At 35.8% G+C, this 21,626-nt stretch overlaps 1 protein-coding gene across 4 annotated transcripts in view; it reads right to left on the bottom strand.

The window, feature by feature from the left end:
- Positions 1–21,626, bottom strand: part of NIPBL (NIPBL cohesin loading factor) — a 151,495-nt gene that overhangs the window by 73,926 nt on the left and 55,943 nt on the right. For all 4 annotated transcript variants that reach the window (XM_051642398.1, XM_051642402.1, XM_051642400.1 and 1 more), the window contains exons 3-8: positions 20,186–20,351; positions 18,944–19,074; positions 13,251–13,350; positions 10,219–10,370; positions 8,982–9,142; positions 5,695–5,788 (exon numbers count right to left, since the gene is read on the bottom strand). In XM_051642398.1, the coding sequence (XP_051498358.1) occupies positions 5,695–5,788; positions 8,982–9,142; positions 10,219–10,370; positions 13,251–13,350; positions 18,944–19,074; positions 20,186–20,351 (804 nt within the window). The remainder of the gene's footprint in view (positions 1–5,694; positions 5,789–8,981; positions 9,143–10,218; positions 10,371–13,250; positions 13,351–18,943; positions 19,075–20,185; positions 20,352–21,626) is intronic.

Raw genomic sequence — 21,626 nt, 5'->3', positions numbered from 1 at the left:
GATCCACATGGTTAAAGAACAACTATTAAAGTCACTAGGAACTTAGGATTCAAAGTATATTACAGAATTAAAAAAAAAAAAATTAGCTTTCCACCTGCACAACAACCTTGAAACAGTCACTCAAAATAGTATCTTCATATTCCACTCTTGCAGGCAAACAGTTGTTTGTTGTTGGTTTTGTTTGTTTCTTGTTTGTTTGTTTGTTTGTTTCCATAAGCATGAAAGCTGGAAAAAACAGTTAACAAAGACTAATGTCTAATTATATGACTAATACTTGGTTCACAGCACATTGTAGAGAAACTTCAGGAATGTTCAAGTGTTGTGCTGTTTTAAACAGTAAAGTGATCCTTGATACTCCAGGAGCACTTCTTAAGTGGTTATCAAATTGTTGTACAAACCTGGACACAGCATTCCAGACTTTTTACTGTAAGTATTTGGGAAGTGAGGCTTTAAGGAATGCGTATGTGTTACAAGTGGATCATTAGACTTCCCATCTGAGTAATTATACTGTAAATAAGTTCCTAAGGAAAGAAGCTGGAGAAAAGAACCAAAGCATTCATATTGCATTCATACTGATGTTTGAATGTTGGAAAAGCTAAGAACCTGGTGATGATTGAAACTCAGGAAAAACTATTGCCAAAACATTTTAAGAGACTGCAATTACAAAATGTAAATAGAAGTGTCTTATTTTTTTAATTGAATATGATCCTATTTACCACTTTCACATAAATGGAATGTTCTAATGAAAATGGTATCAGACAAATAGACCCTTGAACTCTGGCTAAACTCATCTCAGTATTGGTAATAAGTACCTTGAGAATACGCTCCTCCAGCAGACTCAAAAAGGGAAAAACAGTCCTTTCAAAAGGATGGTAAAGGACTGCCCAGATTATTGCACATAGTCTGTATAATATAATTACATACTAGAGGAACAATTTCTCTATAAGGATTGAGATACTAATAAAAAGGAGGAATTTCAAAGTGACTTTGGTAAGAGTAAGTGTTACCAAATGAAAATAATTTAATTCCATAAAGCAGCAGGTCTTGTGGATTAGAACACTGAGTGCCATGTCTGGAGTTTATAATGACTTTCTACATAGATTCTCATAACAATTTTACTAACAAGCTGAGGAACTATGATCTAGACAAAAATACTGTAAGACTGCAGTATACCCTTTTGCAAAACTGCATTCATAGACTACCAGTTGCTCTTGTTACAAATGGATGAAGGGAGTAAAGGAGAACAAGTGCAGCCTTGCAGAGCACCGTCTTAAGAATAGTCGGTCAAATATTTGTCATTAATAACTTCTTGCAGAACAAAATTGTAGTGTATTTTATTAATCTAGAGACCACAACAACTCTTAGTGTAAAGTCCTAGGGAGAGGCACAGAACTGCTTTTAAAAACAGGGTAAGAAATTACAGTCTTCTAATATGAATAACCTTTTAAAACAAAAGAAATTCAGAAGAAGCACAGACTTCTTATTCATCTGAGAAAGAGCAACTGTAACAATATAAGAGGAAAAAGATAAGCTCTACAGACAGACAGCAATATGGTTAAAACAACCTCCAATATGGCTAAATTACCAGCAAAGAGCAACTGTATTCTCTTATGCAACAGTAGTATGATACAAAGTTACCTATGATACTTTTCTGACTACTTATCCACTTGAGTCTTCAGAGACTGTATAAGACAGTACAACATCAAGACAAATGCAGACCAATTAGAACTTAGATAAAAACATCAAAGATAATCAGAAGCTCAAGAAATGACGACTCATGTAAAGATGATAGAAAGACACCGTGCTATTCAGTCTGTAGAAGACTATATTAGTGCAAGACATGATAACATTCTTTGATACGGAAATGACTATTATAAAAAAAGACATGAAACATTTTTCCTTGCCCACTAGAAAGAAATCAAGAAGTGTCATGCCTAACTGCAACAAAAATTATTCAGGCTAAGCATTAGGAGAAAAGCTCTCTAGCACTAAGAACCTGAATAGGTTGCATGGCAAGAGTAAGGAAACTCCATTATTGACATTTTAACAAAAAAACTGATGAAAGTTATTTGGAGTGATACTGCTACAGCTCATTCAACACAATGGTAAGAAGAAGCCCCCAAGTACTTTCCTCCTGTATTTTCTAAAATCACGGAATCTTCCTCTGGCAATCTTCTGAAATTTTGCAGTAGCTATAAAGAAGTTATTACCTATTTTGATTAACTGACAATGTTGACATTAATTTTCAAAGAGCCTACCTTAATTTAAAATTTAAACATAAGGGGACAGCATATGAGACAAAGAATATATTTTTGGAAGGTTTTTAGGTACAGACTCTATTCACTTTCTATTTCTACATAGTCTTTCAGTGGTTTTCAGCGAAGAGTCCCATCACTTTCTCCAGAGCTTCAAATGCCTCACAAAAAAAATCAACTTTGGCTGTTCTAGCTTATAAATACTCGATTCAGAAGCATCCTTGCATAAATAAATTAAAGAAATGAGAAAGAATGTTTATTTTGGCCCTGTCAGAAAAAAAAATCTTTGAATAAATTTCTTCCATCTTTCTTTGGAAGGAGAGCAGATGAAATGATAATTTTTCTTATCAAGGACTTCTGAGAGTACTGGAGTCTCTTCTACAGATTTGAGAGGATTCCTAGTTCTTCTTGGAACCCACTAAACATTCAGAGACCAAGTGTAGAGAAATCTCTCTGGACAAATCCTATAAATCCCTAAGAAAATAAAGGTAATCTTTCCAAATTTTTCAGAAAACCATCAAATACCTACTAATAATTTCTGAAGGAAATGCAGCTTATTGCTGGAGAAGAGTTCAAAATTATATAGTTTCATAAAGGCTGTTGCTAGTCCTTACAGATGTTTCCAAGGAGTTTAGGGAATTGTATGGAAACAGGAATGTAAATGATATTAACTCTTTTCTTTGGAAAGCAATGAGCTAAAAACACTGTGGAAAGCTTTCTATTTCTAAAGGAAAAAAAAAATTAAAATCTGAAGTTCCAGAGTTGTGGAAAAGGATATTGGTAAGTAATGGATCTTGAACAATGAAACCCACAGTATATTTTATGAGATCAACAAAAGGAAAATTCTCCATGCTACTTCTTCATAGATGAATTCATAGAAATAAGTTTTTTAATAAAGTAGCTGTGGTAACAGATGACAGCATGAAAGCAGAGTCATTTTTCTGTATTCACAGCTAAAAATACATTAAAAAAACCCAAAAAAATAAAGGGTAAAGACTATCCTAGAATTTCTAAGTAAGACTTCAGCTGCTTTGGTACACTTACTGGAGCAGAAGTGCAGCAAAATTTTACTAACAGAGACATTTTACTCCAATGAGCAAGTGAACAACCAACAAAAATAACAAATCTAATTCCTGATAATATAAATATTTTCCTGAGTTGCAAATAAAATTTTTTCCTCATTTAGATTCCATCAATCCGACAGCTACATTCAGTCTTACAGCAATTCAAGACTGTGCAATTGCATTCTCTGAGGCTCCAGCAGTCCTTACTACCTCCATGTTAAAAGTACAGAAATGCAGCCTGTACCCATACCTCTGGTAATTGCCTCGAGTTTGTATGTTATACAAGAAACCTCATATATTATTGTTCCTAAGATCTCTCTGTGGACTGATGATGTCTAGTGTCATTGTTTTTGTCCTCCCAAAACTACAATTAAGTATTTTGCTAATTTTCTTTATGAAACCAAAGTTTCAAGGTCTAAGGAGAGTAACAAGAAGCTCAGTATAGATATTTGCTGCTTATTTATCACTGGAAACTTCATCAGCACAACTTTCACTACGAATCACAGGGCAAAAAACCCACTGTCAGATCCCATGTTCTAAATAACGCTAATGATCCACACCTCTTCCATCCATATCTAACATACGAGATTAGAGGAAGTAAAGGTCTGGTAAGATTCTCGCAGTATCAAGAACTGGGTCTCTCAGTCAGTTCTCTCTGATCTCTTTAAGAAGGTAGCACCACTAGTAACAGTATTTCAATTGTGTCCTCTATCAACGGGAAAAGTAAAGCTAACATAAAGATAAACCAGTAAGCTCCTCCAGCACTTTTCCAGCCCCTCTAATGCTGAAACAATGAGAACTGTACAATCAGATTGTTTTCTGAAATAATCTGAGAAGTTATGCCTTCAAAACTGGTTCTGAGACAGCCAATTGAAACAGCAGCAACTGCAACCAAAAATAAATGAAATATTACCTGGCTGACTGGTAATCATTTATATGAGTGGAAGCAGCTTAGATTTGCAATGTTGTTAAACTGATAACCTCAACAAAGAGAGAAAACCAACCATGTTTAGTCCTTGTCGCTTACATACATTTTACAACAAATCCTTTAGCACAAGGCCTCCTGAAATATTGATGCTATGGCATGCTATACACATACTTTTCTTAATCTGCTTGATTCACATCTCTTCTATCACCATATAGCACAGTATGTAGATACAAAAGATGAACCACAGAGATCATTTAAACACGACAACAGGATAAATCCGTTAAGAAGGAACCTCAGGATGTCTTTAGCCCATCCTCATGCTCAAAGCAGGAGAAGCAAGGCTACATCATATAGGGTTTTACCCAGTCTGATCTTGAAAAACTCCGAGGATAGAAAATGCACAGATTCCCTGAACAACCTTTTCAAATGCTCAACTGTCCTGATAATGATTTTTTTTCCCCTTAGACCTTGTTAGAACCTTCTGCTTCAATTTAAGTACATTCTATCTCACCTCTCCTTCACAGCAAGCCTGACTCAAGTCTTACTGATAATCTTCTCATAGGTACGGAAAGGCTGCTCTAAGATCCACCTCTGCCAAAGCCATCTCTTATCCAAGCAAGCAGCATAAGGCCAACACCTGCACTTCCTCTGGAATCTTTCCTATATCCTGATACTCCTCTCCACCTAACTAATCACTCAGAAAGACTTAATTTTGTTTTGGGGCTAAAAAGAAGAAAGTACTGTTGCATTTTTCTACAATTGCCATGTAAATACACGAGCACTGAAGAAGTAAACTAGCAAGAATATGCCCAAACCCCTATCTTGGTAAGTCTCATGTATCTCAGTCATTGCTTCTTAGGGATAATATTAAAAACAGCCATATGCATTTCAAATTTTAGCATAATAAATTGTTTTGAGCACATTTTTTTCTGTTTCCTCTCAACTGACTGACAGTTTACCCTATTCCTTCTCCACAGCTAAGGTTTTCAGGCTTTGTTTATGATATATGTATTGAGTTTATTGAACTACTTTTAGTTTCATGTTCTTAAAATTTCATGAGTGTAATTAAGACAAGAGTTGCATCTTTTGCAACACTTTGGAGCTGGTTAAGAGTTCAATACTCGTAATGCTGCCTTTGAACCATTTCTTACGTAGATCAACTGAATGCATTCTTATAAAGAATTCAGTCATCATTTTGGAAAGGATTTTAAATCCTTCTGTCCTCCATGAATTTGAGCTTTGTTTTGAAGGATGATTAGTCCATTTTCAGACCTTCAAAATTTAATCTGGATCAGGGCTCAAAATAATTTTGTATCAAAAACATAATGACATACTTTCTAGGACTACTTGAATAGAGAAGTCAGGAGTAATCACTAAATAACTCTTTCAACTCTCTGTTTTTTAAAAACGGGAAAAAATACATTGATATATATGAATGCTAGACTACCTTTAAGGGTTCCATCACTTCCAGCTGGAGAGCAAACTGACTGTGGTGACCTCAAGGAAAAAGATGCAGCATTCCTTATTGAAGGATCGCCATCCTAAAGCGACAATGATAAAAAAATTACCATTATTAATATAAACACTTGAATAAATAAAGACCGAAATTAGTACAAATACTGAGAAAATTAATTGGACCAAAAAGCATACAAGAAATATCAGAAAAATATGTATTTTATTTAATTTTTTTCTAATTTAGACTGCTATTAGACTATTATGTAGGCAATATTCCAAAGCACAATTAGCTCTAAGACAAACTTGTAAACAGAACATAGACACAAAAATAAGTATATGTATATATCTTCTAGCTAACTAAGAACTTCTGGTTTACACTAAGATTCAAATTAAAACTTTTTTGTTATAAACACTCATAGTAAAGAGCTGAAAAGCAGACACATGACTTCTATACAACACCAGCGGAAATAAATGAAACATAAAATATAGATTTTTAGAACAAACACAACGTTTTTTCACTTAAACTAATCTTACTTTTACAGTTAAACAAAAACTTAACATGGTAAACAAGTTCCCCAGTCTTTTCAGATTTGCACAGAACAATATGCTTCAATGGAATTAATAACTGTTGACAAATTTACTAATAATATAACACTAGTTACAATGTAATGATGTCCATGTTCTATCTAAGAACGTAATTGTGTCTTACTTTACCCTCACACTATCTTAAAATTACATATGAAACTCACTATTCAAATTCCCATGTAATGGTCTACATAGCTTTTTTATTGTTTTCAGGCAGCCCTCTGCTGGTCACGAGTATACTTATTCATTGAATGCCATAACTAGATTTAATCTTCTGTAGAACAGTTTTTCCCATTTTTAGCACTGCTTTTTATGCAACATCTACGGCAATGTTTTTGGAAACAACAAACTAACAACCTTTATTTCTATGATGAGACAATTTCTATGATTATAAACAAACTGCCAAAAGTCCATCTTTTAAAAAGTAAAATCATACAAAGGAAGTCTCCAAAGAAGTTCCAAGGTAATTCAATCTATATCCTAATTAAATTGGTTATTTCAGTAGCTAATATTCTAATGTAGCTCCTACTGAAGTGTCTAAATACACACAATTCTGTCATATAACACTTTTTTTTTTTCTCAAACCTGAATGATGTGTCTGATAAATACCTTTTATCCTTTTGACCAATTCCAACCCAATTAATAGAAAGTTACACAGCTCAACTGTAATTATGTTTTTACATGTCTGTATGAAAAAAAAATCAGCACCTGGTCACCCTGGTCATTTACCTTCTACACTGAAATCACGAAGATTATTTTTTTCAAACCTGATTTATCTTACCTTCCCCCCCAAAAAAAATATTGGGAAAAAAAAAAAAAAAGCTTAGTAATTTTTTAGCATATGTTTTATTAGGACAGGAGGGGTCATTTGCCCGATTGCCAAGGACATAGGCAAAGGTTACTTTTCTTACATTGACTACAGAGACTAACTACGTAGTTGACCTTCCAGGTATACATGCCATTCCTACTGTAGTCAACCAATTTTTGAAAGTCCTTGTGTGTAGTTGCGTACTTCAGAGCTTCATCAAATTGTTAAATCTAAGAACAAACTTATATTCTAGACATGCATGTTCTCAAAAAAATTGTCCTTGAAATCAAGTGTACATATACTGAGCGTTCAAGGGTGTACTTGCAGATTCTGTAGAATCATATATCCCAGATACACAATATCGTGAAAATATATGCATTTTTTAAAGTAATAAAATCCCAAAAGTAAGAAAAATAATTAAAAATTAATTATAAGTTTTAAAGCTTTGTGATTTAATAGTCCTCCTTCATAACTATATTTGCCAAAGGTCACACTGCTTCTGAAAAGGCTGAAACACTATGATTGAGCCTATTATTCATGTATAGATGCAAAACTTTAATTAATTCCAATTATTCAAACTGTTTCCTGCAATATAGCTTTTTAAGGATATAATTACAAATAAAATAAGTGTAAACACATAAGCTCCTTTAAGAAAATGCACAAAGGGATAAAGGTGCAGGTTTACAATATTTACTACCTTTTACCTTTAGTATTTCTCCAATTAAACCAACCAATGAGGGCATGCTTTATGTTTTCGTTGTCTGTTTTGGAAAAATATCTGTTGATTGTATATTATGATAGATTCCTTCATTGTAACGCTCTCTAGTTTAATATTTTACTTCTTAGCTAATATTTTCAATCAGTAAAATTCTTGCATTTAAACAAAGACAACAGACTTAGGGAGCCTGGTGTTAACAGTACACTTGTTGAATACAACCCTTTTTTCTTCCACAAGCTAGTTTAGGAAGACAGGAATTGCCTACAGTTCTTGTAAGCTAACTAACACAAACAATCACAAAAAAACCCAAACCCGAAACAAGCAAACAAAACGCACAAAAAAACCCCCAAAAACACAACAACAAAACAAAACAAAGAGACCTACTTGCCACCAGATTCTGATTAAGAAAATAAGTTGAAACTTAACGCTCTCTCCTTAAGAGAGCTGGTAAGAGATTGTGTGCCAAACTAGTAAATGGAGAATCCCAACAAGCTTAATTCACAGCTTAATGCTCATTATTTACAAAAATTAATTAATAGTTAAAAGAACATGCAGGAGAAAGCTGTTGTGTTTTTTTTTTTCCTTTAGATTCAAGATTTCAGAAGGAATTTGTCCCACATGAAATAGTTACTAAGGGAAAACTTCTCAAAAAGAAACCAGGCCTTAGAAGCATATAACAGACTAGTAAGAATAAATGTCCATAGGAATTCTTGGCTTTGACAACACTACAATGCTACCCAGTAGACTATTCAAATACACCATCTACCTGACAGTTGCTAGGATATTCAGAGAGGCAAGTTAACTATACACCTATTTAGAATCGTGTATTGTTTGCATCAACATATTGCTAACGTAATTGCAGAGACACTCTACCGCTCCTTTAAAATAAACTCACATGCCAGATTATGATAGGATTTTTTTACTTTTCCTAATTCAATCAGAATGAGTGTTACTAACAGTTCCAAAGAAAAGATGTAGAAAAAAATAAATCCTAACACATTAAAGTTGCATGCTTGAGTATACACATCCAAAATTGCAATATACTTTGTGTTTTTATACATCAACAACAACATAGTAAAATACCTGAATTCTAAGGCAACTAAACACATACTTGCTTTATCATAGTAAATATTTGCTTTATCAGAATAAACTGATTCAGATTACATACATCACTACTTAGTCTGTGCACCATCTGTAGGTAGTCTTCATTTGAGCCATGTCTAGAATTATCAGCATGGTGATTAGCTGAACTTCCAGACAACTGACTTGAAACTTTATTTTCATGGAGATTCCTCATCCCAGCTGTAACAATGGGACTGGATACTGAAGCTGAAAATACAAAGCATGTAAGTAACTATACCGATACATTCACAAACTCATCAAAACTCTTAAATTTCAGAGGAAGCACACAACGCTGGATATTAATGAGTTGGATGCAAGAGGTCTGAAATGTGAACAAGAATTCAACATTTTGATTGAATCCTTTTGCCACAAATACTCTGAATAAAATTAGATATCTAAGATTTTAATTTTCAAGAGGATTTCATACCTAAATTCCACTACAAATTAGCCAAGTTTCTCTCCACATCTATCCTAATTACAGTCAGTATGATAGTCTTACTGTATATAGAAAACTTTGTTTTCCTCTATATCATTTGTATTCATTACCTTTATTAACTTCCAAGGTATTCATGAGACATAAAATAGTACATATAAAATAGCTATACATACATATTCTAAGCACAGTGTTGACTTGAAAAACAATGATTTAAAAGAATCCAGTAAGAATTCTACGTACTAACAAAAAAATGCCTACATAATTTAACAGTGTTTATGTTGGTTTTAGATTTGATTTAGATTAGAAAAGGGAAGAACAAATAAATTAATTCATTTTTCATGTGAATTAATTTCCTTTTTTCATATGAGTGTCATATTTGCCAGTTACTGCATACCTTGAGTGTAACTCTAGTCAATTTAGGATTAATCTAGTCAACACTATAAAAGTTTGCTAAGGCTAAATAAGCTGGCAGTAAAATTTATATTACAGTGGCAAAAAAGAGGTTTTTGCAAGTACAGATAAAGGAAGGTCATAGTTAACAGAAGTTTTTGTTTTCTTTTGATAGTTTTTCTGTTGTCATGTATACATGACTACCATGTAGAATGAACATACATAGGGAAGCAATGTGCTAAATATAGGTTTTATTTTTTCTTCTTCCATTTTAAAAAAATAAAGTATATACTACCACTCTTTACAAGTCAGGAAAGCAAAGTTTAAACATACCTGCAAACTCAAAGATTTCCCTTAAGTGTTTGACTCCTTCAGAGAAAGCGGAAAGTTATGAAACATGCACATGAAGGTAAATCTGACATAAGATAGGAGAATAAAACAAACATCACAAACTAACCTTGTTGCATCTGAGGATGTGGTGTGTAACTTGGAGGATGTGAATATGGCATGTATCCTGCAGGGCTTTGAGGAGCATAGGGACTAGGCACTGGACTGTTCTGTTGTGCCAAAAATCTGTTAGCAGAGCTTGTCTGTGGTGGCACAAACCGGCTAAAATAAAATAAAATAAACTTTTTTAAAGTTGGAAAAGCAAATTTAGACAAACTTATTACTTCTTTTGGAAGATATGTTAAGAACATTATAAATTCTTTAACATAAGAAACTACAAAACAATTAAGAATTTTCCTCAAAAGTAGTATTTTAAGCTTCCTGACTTCAATGATCACTTTGGAGTGACAGCTCAGGTACTGCATTAGTAAAAGTAAAGAATGAAATAAAAAGCATTCCTAAAACCTTCACCTAGGGAAGGGGAACAATGCCACAAATATGTGTTCAAAAAATAAGATCTGGGATTTCCCAAGTTTGGAAGTTTGATTGAAAGTGACAGCTAAATTTTAATTAACAGCTAGGTCACTAAGATTAGCAAGGAGCCATCTACTCTAAATATTATTTTTACAGAATCACAGAATGTCTTTCGTCAGAAGAGATGTTCAAGAAAATCTAGTCCAACCTTAGACCTAACACCGCAAGCTCACCACTAAACCTTGTCCCTAAGTACCAGGTCCACATGCCTTTTAAGTAACTCCAGAGATGGTGACTGCCTGGGCAAACTATTCCAAACGTGATAACCCTTTCCGCGAATAAATGCTTTCTAATATCTAACCTAAACCTCCCCTGGCGCAGCTTGCGTCCGTTCCCTCTGGTCCTATCACATGTCACTTGGGAGAACTGGCTGTCCCCCTGACTGCTCCAGACTCCTTTCAGTTAGTTGTGAAGAGCCATGAGGTCTCCCCTCAGCCTCCTCTTCTCCAGACTAAACAACCCCAGCTCCCTCAGCCACTACTCATAGGACTTGTGGTCTAGGCCCTTCACAAGTCTTTTTTGCCCTTTTTTGGATGTGCTCCAGCACTTCTATGTCCTTCTTATAGTGAGGGGCCCAGCACTGAACACAATATTCAAGGTGTGGTCTCACCAGCACCGAATACAGGCAGATGATCTACTGGCCACAGTGTTCCTCATACAAGCCAGGATGCCACTGGCCTTCTTAGCCATCTGTGAGCACTGCTGGCTCACATCTAGTCAACTATCGATCGATACCCCCACGTCCTTTTCCAACCTGCAGCTTTCCAACCACACATCACCAGTTCTGTAGCTTCCCACGGAGCTATGACCCAAGTGCAGGACCCAGCACTTGGCCTTGTTGAACCCCATACAATTAACCTTGGCCCACCGATCTAATCTATCTAGGTCCCATTGTAGAGCTTGGTGTTGTCTGCCAACTTACCGAGGGTACACTCAATCCCTTCATCCAGATTGTTAAGAAAGATATTAAAGCAAAAAGGCCCCAGTACTAAACCCTGGGAACACCACTCAGATTTAGCTCTGTTAACCACAGAATCACAGACTCACCAAGGCTGGAAAAGACCTTTAGATCATCAAGTCCAGCCTATGACTAACACCACCACATTGGCGAGACCATGGCACTAAATGCCACATCCAGCCTTTCCCTAAACATATCCAGGGACGGTGCCTCCACCACTTCCCTGGGAGTCCATTCCAGTGTCTCATCAGCCTCTCCATGAGGAATTACTTCCTAATATCCAATCTAAACCTCCCCTGGAGCAGCTTGAGACCATGCCCTCTTGTCTTGCTGCTAGTTGCCTGGAAAAAGAGCCCAGCCCCCACCTGACTACAACCTCCCTTCAGGTAGTTGAAGAGAGTGAGAAGGTCCCCCGAGTCTCCTCCAGACTAAACAATCCCAGCTCCCTCAGCCCCTCCTCAGAAGACTTTCCCTCCAGTCTCTTCACGAGCCTCATTGCTCTCCCCTGGACCCGCTCCAGCACCTCAATATCCTTCTTGAGGTGAGGGGCCCAGAACTGGACACAATACTCAAGGTGAGGCTGCACCAGTGCTAAGTACAGGGGGAGAATGACATCCCTGCTCCTGCTGGCCACATTATTCCTGATACAAGCCACGATGCCACTGGACTACCACACTTTGGGCCCAGCCATCCAGCCAGTTTTGTTTTGTTTTTTCCAATGGAAGAAAAAGCAAAGTATTTAATACAAGCATTTTGCAAGGATTTCAAGAAGACTTTAAAATATTCACTATAATATTCAAAATTCAAGCATCTTTCTTCAATATCAGCTTTAGGAATAAAAGTAAAAAAGTGTGCCCATTTTTGTGCAGATACAGAGTATTTCATTTGCCAAAACAAGTACAGTACTTTGAAGTGAAACATGAAATAAGTTTATTTTAATAACAACATATAATAATATAACATAAAATCTGCTAAAGCTCATCAACCGTGTTGACACTACATAAAGAACTCTTTCCTTGAGTCCAGAGTACTTTATTATATTACTAAAGGCCTGGGTTGTAGGTACATGTTACTTGACAACACCTGAAAGTTAAAACAAGAAGCAGAAAGTTGACAAGGATGCTGCTAAAAGACTGGCCAAACTTCCCCTAAGTGGTCTTTGGCGTAACTGTTACAGCAGCACTCAATGCTTTTACAAGCCTTCTTTCTGTCTCCTGTCACGCTGGTACAGTTACACATGCTGGAACACATCAGCCCCTTCTCTCTAATCCTCCTGCCACCAGTCTCAGCCTCTGCCACAGGCAGGAAACAGCTGGAGGGGTGACAGGAGGCAGAGGGACTCCTTGGTATAGTAAAGAAAGTTTGCCAAAATTATGGGAGGGAGAGAGAGCAGAGTATCATGACTAAACCTTAGAATACAAGGATTAATTCATTGACAGAAAGATGTTTCTTCATCAGCTGGAGAAACGCATCTTGCTGTCAGACAATTGCAAAATCTGTCTTGACACTCATACCCTTCCACTCACGCACTAGCAACAAGAATGGCCTGTAAATGCAGAAAGAATTTGCAGTTTGCTGCCCCTACTACTCCGTTTAGGAGAAAGCATTACCTGGAAGGGCTATGTGAGATAGTGGTTTGTTGGTAATTGGAAGATGCAGGACTACCACGCATGGAATTCTGAGAAATATTAAACTGTGGCATCATCATCCCTATTAAAAAAAAGATAGTAGCATTACTTTATATGCATTTCTTTTTCAATCAATGAGGTCTCTCATTTCAGAAATTATTACATACAAAGAAGACATTATAAACTTTACAGACATTCTTGCCCCACAACTGTTAAAAAAACATTAGAAATTACTGAATCCATGGAAGATGTTAATTTTACATAATGATATTAAAAAGCATTCCCTAAAACAGTGTTAATTCAGTTACAAATACTAACAGTAGTTTCTTACACTGTTCCTTAGAGTTTCCCAAGCCAAAACCTACTAGTAAACTGGACCCTGTATTTCACATCCTAATCAGGTGTGCACAGTACTTGTTGTGCCAATAAGTAAAAGACTTTGAAACTCCACAACTCAGAAGCACACAGAAAACCGATTGCCCATGTTTTACAGGAAGTACAGCAAACAATCATCTCCAGCTGAGTGGTGCAAAATATTCTCAAAGCTCCCATACAGACTTAATAGTTCCTTTCTACCCAGGGACAAAAGTTTTCTATTCTAAATCCACTCTGCTTATAAGGAATGTTATCAAAGAAGGTGCTGAAATATTTCAACCACAAAGAAGAACCAATATCCCAACTGTAGGCTTCCATCCCCTGTAAGCCCCACCCTTCCCCCCACTCAGTCATGCTTCAGAAATTCTGGAGTTGTACTAGCTGGCAAGCCACAAACGTGCTTGAAACTAACTAATTTAGAGGTATTTGGACAATGTCCTTAATCATTTGCTTGAAATTATGGTCAGCCCTTAAGTTGTCAGGCACCTGGACTAAACGATCATTGTAGGTCCCTTCCAACTAAAATACTCCACTCTATTCTATTCTACTCTATTCCAATTCACATCACTGTTAGGGAGAATTTATAAGAATCCTTTTTTTTCCCCTCTCTTTGATACAGGTATAAAGAATTCCCTAAAAACAGCATGACACCAGAAGTTGAACTGGTGCAGAAACTCAAACATTAAAATTAATTTTAAGGTATTTTAAGGACAGAATTGAATGCTTTGAAGCTAAAAGTGTTAGAATTCACATGCACACTGCAGCTTGGGAAGCTGCAGCAAGTGATTCACAGCCTTTGGTAAAAACACATCAGTAGCACAAATATTTTAACCCAAAGGTTGGATAGAAGTTTGACAGAAGTCCCCGTTCCAGAATGCTTGGGAGCTGTTGATCCTTGAAGTGCTATCACAAATTTCAGTTACTGCAATATTCACACAAGCAAAATTATTTTCAGAAATCCTCCCTGTTACCCTCTTTTCCCTTCTCCAGCAGAGTTGTGATAATCCCCCAGGAATGCAGCGTTACTACCTCCTGGTAGGTGTTAAGTGTTGCATTCCATGTATATTAACGCAGGAAAACTAGCCTAGAGCAGAAGTAAAAGTCCTTGGTATGCTGAAAAAAAATAATCAAGGGACCTTCATACACGAATAGAGAGGACATTTCATTGCCCCGAGTAACAGAAGAGGGCTTCTCAGCTTCTGCAAAGTTTGCTTAAAAGGCCACTGGTCGCATTGCACAATTAAGTGAGGAGGGAACTCAGGGGATTTTGTGCTGGAGGCAGTGCCTAGAGTGCTCACTGACCTTCCACTGTCACTCTTAACGCAGCGAAGTCCAGTATTTTAGACAAACTGCTAGCCCTTAATGTTAACAGAGGGAAAGCTGACAGAATGTGCCCACATGAGCATGAACTACACAGATGAAGTTTTATTTTCTGCTTAAAGCACAGACTGCACTTTTGAAACATTTAAAAAATAATCTGTGTAGCTCCACCTTCCTGAATTTAAAATGTGTTTTGAACCACAGACGTTGACAGTTTTTGGTTTAAAATAATGGGAGAAAATACATAAATGAATCAATTTTAAATGCCATTAAAAAAACGTGTAACTATTCTGTGACAGACTGCTCCCACTTCTTTCTGTTGCTGGAAGGATGGGACATGGGGAGGCACATTCTAAGTAACGTAAAGAAAATATTAAAAAAACAAACAACAAAACCCAACAAAAACTCTAGTGTCTCCAAAGTTTTCAGACAGATAACAAGTATGTCTGGTAATGATGTAACAAGAAAGCAGGAAAAATAAGCCCCATTTAGCCTAAGCAGAAGCTGAAATTAGTCTGTGGCCATTAGCACCAAAATATTTTTTGGGTACATTTTTTACATCATTTCCTTATCATTAAGCAGCAGATTTATGGCTCCACTGTACATTTCCACACCTTCAATACTTAAGAATTTCTCTTAAACACAAGCTTAATTTTGAATGTTGCTAATGTTAAGGTTTGAGAAATCATCACTGCACTAGTAACATTACTAGAATGAGTTTCCGTAACACATGCTCCCAGTCTTGACTGTCATTTTTTTGCTTAGTAGAAAGTGACACACAGAAATCCATTTTAGCATTCCTACTAAATGCCAAAGAATGCACTACATAAAAAGATGCATAAGATTTTAATCCCCCTAAATCCACAAGTCCTAATAAATACCTTAAAGTGATATTAAGTCCTTCCTAAACCCTAAGGGATGCTATGAATACTAATGTCTTGCAATAAACTATTTTAGCTGATCTTCCAACACATATCTGCTGAAAGATGAAGCCAAAGTGTTCAGAGGGAAAATAAAAAATTATTAAAACTGAAATTAAGTAAAAACTTCATTTTAAATTAAAAATCATAAAGAAATCCACTTTGCTCACACACTACAAGATGCAGGACAGATATAGTTGCGAGACGGCACCCAGAATTTTCTATGGAATTTGATGAAAAAAGGGCTAAAATAAAATTAACATTTGGCCCTTCTAAAAACTTAGGCCTGACATTGCATGCTGATATAATTCAGCCTGTTCAGACAACCTGGTAACAGAAAACATTCTTTAAAAACTAACTAAAAATCTAAGCTCTATAAAGCTGGTTTTGACAATGGGACTGTTCTCAAAAGACAGGGAATAAGAGTTCAAATGTTGCTGCTACATTACCTGAATCTGGTAAGTGGGGGTTGAGGCGAGGTGGAAGTGCCCTCTCAAGACACAAAGCAAAGTAAGTGTCCACAAAACACATCCTTCTTGCACTTGTTCCTCATAACTAAAACCAATAATTTCTCTAGACTTAGTGCTGAACTACAGATCAATATGAACTTGTGAAAAAAATACCACCACAGAATTCTCTGCTTGTGAATTCACTAGAACTCAAAACATTAGTTCACTTTCTGAAGATGCCTTTATCACTTGACAAATTGTACTGAACCAAGAATTTTATTCTGTGTTTAACGTAATTCTTTAGCCAGGAGATCTTCCTGTTCTTGCAACAGAAATGAAGGCTAGGAGAAATAATTTTAATTCACTTTGTGCACAGAAATGCTGGAACTGACACTCAAGGTGATGATGGTGCAGAGGCCCACCTCAGGCTGAGTAAATAAGACACAGGGTTCCGCTGCCTTCATTCCCTCTCAGTTGTGGGTATTACAAATACTGGGTCACAATACCCAGCGCTGACTGCATTGCATGCTGGATTCAACAGAAGATAATACTCAGAAGGAAGACAATAAGTAGAAAAAAAAAAATTTAAATACTATACAAGATCCTAAACTTCATTCTTCTAGCCTGCAAAATGCACTACATAGTATCTCTACGAAAACCCTAATTGTTCTACAAACCAGCTCTACAGAGATTGCAAAATCTGTTGAGAAAGCCAAAGTAAACCCAAACTTTTATGCCCCAATACATCAAGATAGGGGAATGGAACTGAATGGGACACAGTAGAAGATAATTAGGCTACCAAAGTTTACCAGGATCTACCTTGAGGATACACTTATTTCCAGTTAAGAAGAGTGTGACCTTTTTCTACTAAAAATAAAGTCACACTTTACCTAGCTTTCCCAAACATTCATTTCAGGGCCTTCTTCCTCCCAACATACTTTGTCCACAGCTATGTTTTTCCCCTCTTCACTTTTTCTTCCCAGTTTTCAGATTTTACACCTACACTGCAATGCCTGCACTTGAACATGTATTCAGAATTGCATAAAATAAAATTAAATATTCAAGTTTTAAAGTCAAATCTCTTCTGGTCCTCTGAAAACATGGTGTTACTTATTAAAATAACATCAACTATTTTTTTGAGTTTAATGCTGGATTTTTTTTTTTCTGTACTATCTTCTGTAATATTCTGTAAGAATATTCTGTAAGAATATTACAGAAGATACTCTCTAATATCTTCCTTCAAGCATAGGCCAAAGCACATTTTTTAAATATAATAATGCTTTTCTTTCATTAAGGATTATTCTTAATCTACTGAATCAAGCTTCATAAGTGTTTCTCCCTGAGAACCACAGTATTAGCAAAACCTAGAAAGAAGTAAACTAGCTTTGTCTTCCTTCTTTCAAAAGCCCTTGCTGGAACAGAAAAATTCAAAAATTCTGTCTCTCCTTTTTTTTTTTTTTCCCACTGGCAAAAAAATTATTTTACTCTAAAAAATTGTTGGAAAACTCTAATTCAAGTGTATGCTCTTTGTGGGACCACTCTGCAAGCTGGCAGAACAGTTAAAACTCTTCCCATGCTTTGAAAAATACTCTGCCACAACTACCACTAAACACAGATTCTGGAGACTTTCAGAGATTAAATTTCAGGATATATATATATATCAATGAACTTAAAAACATTTATCACCGCCTTTCATATCTTCATGCCAGGAAATTTTGTATTCTTTCAAGGAGCATTACGTGTTCTCACCGTAGTGAGTTCTTTTCATATATCGTGTGGCTTTTTACTCACTAACCCAGGTGAATGAACTTAATTATCTCACTTTATTGTTTTTACCTCTCCAAAACACCCTACATTTTCATCCTCTGTGGATTCCAGCAACAGTTTTGCCTGTATCTTTGCAGTGCTAGCAAAGGTTTATCCTCACACTGTGGAAACTCTGGAAATTCTCTACTCATTTCATAGTTTGGTATTTAAAGAACATTCTGCAGGTGCAAGTCTCCAGATCTACAAGTAGAATCTGTCCAATTCATCCTTTCTTTGGTCTCCCTCCTTCTTCATCCTTGCTTTTCAGCAGTATATCTCATTTTACCTCAGAGGAGAATCAGCTGTCAAAACAGTAAAATCTGTAGAGCATCGCAAACTGCTCAGATGAGGAATGGAAGGAAGTAGCTGTTAAGCATGGTTCTTTCTACCTTATTCTTTACCTCAGAACGATTAAGTATAATAATTATACTGCAATGATACAGTATAACAATACAGATTTTCAGTAAGATAAAGGCCTTTTTTAAAAACTTCAATTATTTCCTAAGACAAATATATGAACCTAAAGAAATTAAAATAAAATTATTTTAAAATAAAATCCAACCACTGCTCCGAGAGATTAAATTTTGCAATGAAATTAAGCATTTTTTACAGAAGTACCTGGTAGGTTTATTCCAACACAACTGCTCTTAGAAGATGTCAAGGTACACAGCTTTATATCACTATCAAATACAAGACAAGGCATAAATATCACAGTTGTCCTCCATACATATTTGCAGTTAGTATCAGTTCCCTACACTTACAGAACAACATAAAATGCAATCAATAAATAATCAAAAATCCTTACCGCTTTGTACCCCGTATCTGTTTTGCATGCTTTTCTCCCTGAAAACATTAGGATTCCTTGCAAGGATAGCCTGCAGCAAGACTGGTATATCTCCCTCTGGATCATCACTGCCAAGGTTATCTTTCAACTCTCTGCAATTGTGGAAGTAAGCAAATAAAGAGGCAAATGCATTTTCAAATTATAAGAAACTGTGAGTCAAGTAAAAAAAAAAAAAAAGACAAACCAAAACCAAAATGAAAGAAGACAATTTGTTGTTAAAATATAGAAAAAAACCAAGTCTGCAAAGCACTGATCCCTGCTTCTGTTTTATTGTTCCTGTCTTCAGTAAGGATTGGCAGAAGAGGCATTCCTACTAGTCTTCAAAATCATGTTCTGTTACTAAGCTCTTACATACACAGGGTTGGCTGTTTCAGACTACTATGAGAAGTTCTTATGCCCACTTTTATATTGTCAACGTCTGCAGAAATGAACTCTTTGGCATGACATCAATAAAGTATTATTATCATAGGAGTGAAAAACAACATATGAATGCATGCATACATTCAGGGTGCAGCCCAGTGCTTTGAGGATCTTTTATTTTAAAAAGGCAAACTGGTGTATCTTTGACATGACAGGACCCCCTCTGAACCATAAAAAAAAGAGTAATTGATTTCACTTATTGCTTGCTTTGAGGTCTTTTAAAAGCTGCTTCTATTTGACAGAACAATTGGTTGGAATATGTAGGAAAAAGGCTTGTCAACATAATACAATTCAAAGGATGCTAGAGAAAACTTTTTAAAAAATTAACAAAAAAAACCACATTAGCATTCTTGCTGGTTCACTTTTTAAAACATTTCCATTCAATACCTAATCAGAGTTTACATGGGTCTTTAAAAAAAACTTCTTTTAATATAACATTTGGTCTGTAATTTGTCTATGCACATTATTAACCAAAGTGAAACTCAAATTGGTATTCAACAATCAACACCACGAAGTTCACACTGTAATAACAAGAATAGAATAAGCAGCAAATCTATAAAATAACCCCCACAGTTATGCATAAGGGCTGCTGGATGATTATTAACTTTCTGACTTACTGAAAACATTTGACTCGTACACACCAGTAATCTGCAAAGCAAGCCTAGTAAAAAACCTGCATGTTCTAATTTTCAGATCCTCACAAACAACCTTCTCAATCCAACTAATTTTGATTTCAGGAAGTAAGGGTAGTGAGCTGATGTGGCTGAACTTCAAAATACATACATGTGATCTGTTGACACCTGATTGAGACTGTGGATGAGTTGTGAAACCAGATTTTCATCCCTGCATGCCAGAAGGCAGTTCACCTCTTCAGCTATCCGTCCATTGAAAAGTAGGCTTTTTGTTGTTGTAGCAGGTAAAGGTGATGGAAGAGGCAGCTGGTTCAAAACTGGTATCAGAAAACAGAAAGGAGTTCAAAATAGCTTCATCAAACACAAGTGTAAGAAGAAGGGCCCTTCTTACTCCCTCATGTGATTTAAGAAAGCAAACTCATCAACTACATTTGAAACATAGGGAAGATTTCAACATGTTTTTTGGTTTTTGTTTTTTTTTTTTTTTTTTTTATCATGAACACACATACACGTAAAGGCTGGATGCTGTTTTTAATTTAAAAATGCAGTGAAGTCCATAAGTTTTACTACTATATTATTATAATTAGCTGTGCTAAGACAAGTATTACGAATAAGAGCATACTTTTAAACATTCTAGAATATTAAGTTACTTGGTATGCTTTTTAATGTGTTATAGTAGCTTTCTCTAGCAGCCAAAAGCCTTGATAAAGGAAGGAAATGAAAAAAAATCCTTGTAGTTACATGCAGTACAGTAATTGCATTGAATATATACTCTGACTTTTGTATTTAATAAGTGTTCCCACTTTGTATGGTCAGGGTAGATCAAAACAAAACAAAAAACAAACAGAACACCAAAACATAAAAAAACCCATAAAAAACCCAACTCACCAAAATAAAACCAAACACTCCAACAAATTGAAGCCACTAACTAAATTCTCAGTTTATTCTTCCCTTGTATTTATTTCTATCCTCCAAAAAAAAGGCTAGTATTGTTGGTTAGTACGATCACTAAAATGTCAATTCAGTCAGCACAGGTATTCACAAATCTTGGTAAATAGATTTGATTGAAACATAGGATTAATTAAAAAACAGGGTAGATTTAGGTTAGACATTAGGAAGAAATTCTTCAGTGTGAGGGTGGTGAGACACTGGCACATGCTGGGGCTCTGAGCAACCCGGTCTAGTGGGAGGCGTTCCTGCCCATGGCAGGGGAGTTTGAACAAAATACTCTTTTATATTGAAATTCTTAATATTTTTTTAAAGGAAAAAAAAAAAGGGGGGGGGATGGGGAGGAAATAGGTGATATTCTAGTCTTTTTCCACACTATAATGTGTATCATTAAGGTATTTAGAAATAAAGAGCAATTCAAACAGAACTACATAATAGATTAAAATAGCGTTCATTACTTGCATCAGACTACCTTGAATGTACCGGAAACTGAGAAAAATTAGCAAGATCAATTATAACTTCAGCTAGTTAACTAGCCTACTCTACTGTCTCTAGTCATCATGTCCCCCATATTTCTAGAGAAAAAAGTCTTGCCAACTCCAGCTCCTTCTTCTCACACAGAGAAAAATAAGGTGAGGCAGTTA

Source organism: Apus apus, chromosome Z, assembly GCF_020740795.1.
Source record: "Apus apus isolate bApuApu2 chromosome Z, bApuApu2.pri.cur, whole genome shotgun sequence".
Classification (NCBI taxonomy): domain Eukaryota; kingdom Metazoa; phylum Chordata; class Aves; order Apodiformes; family Apodidae; genus Apus; species Apus apus.
The sequence above is the reverse complement of the archived record's forward strand: the minus strand, read 5'-3'. Positions and strand labels throughout refer to the sequence as shown.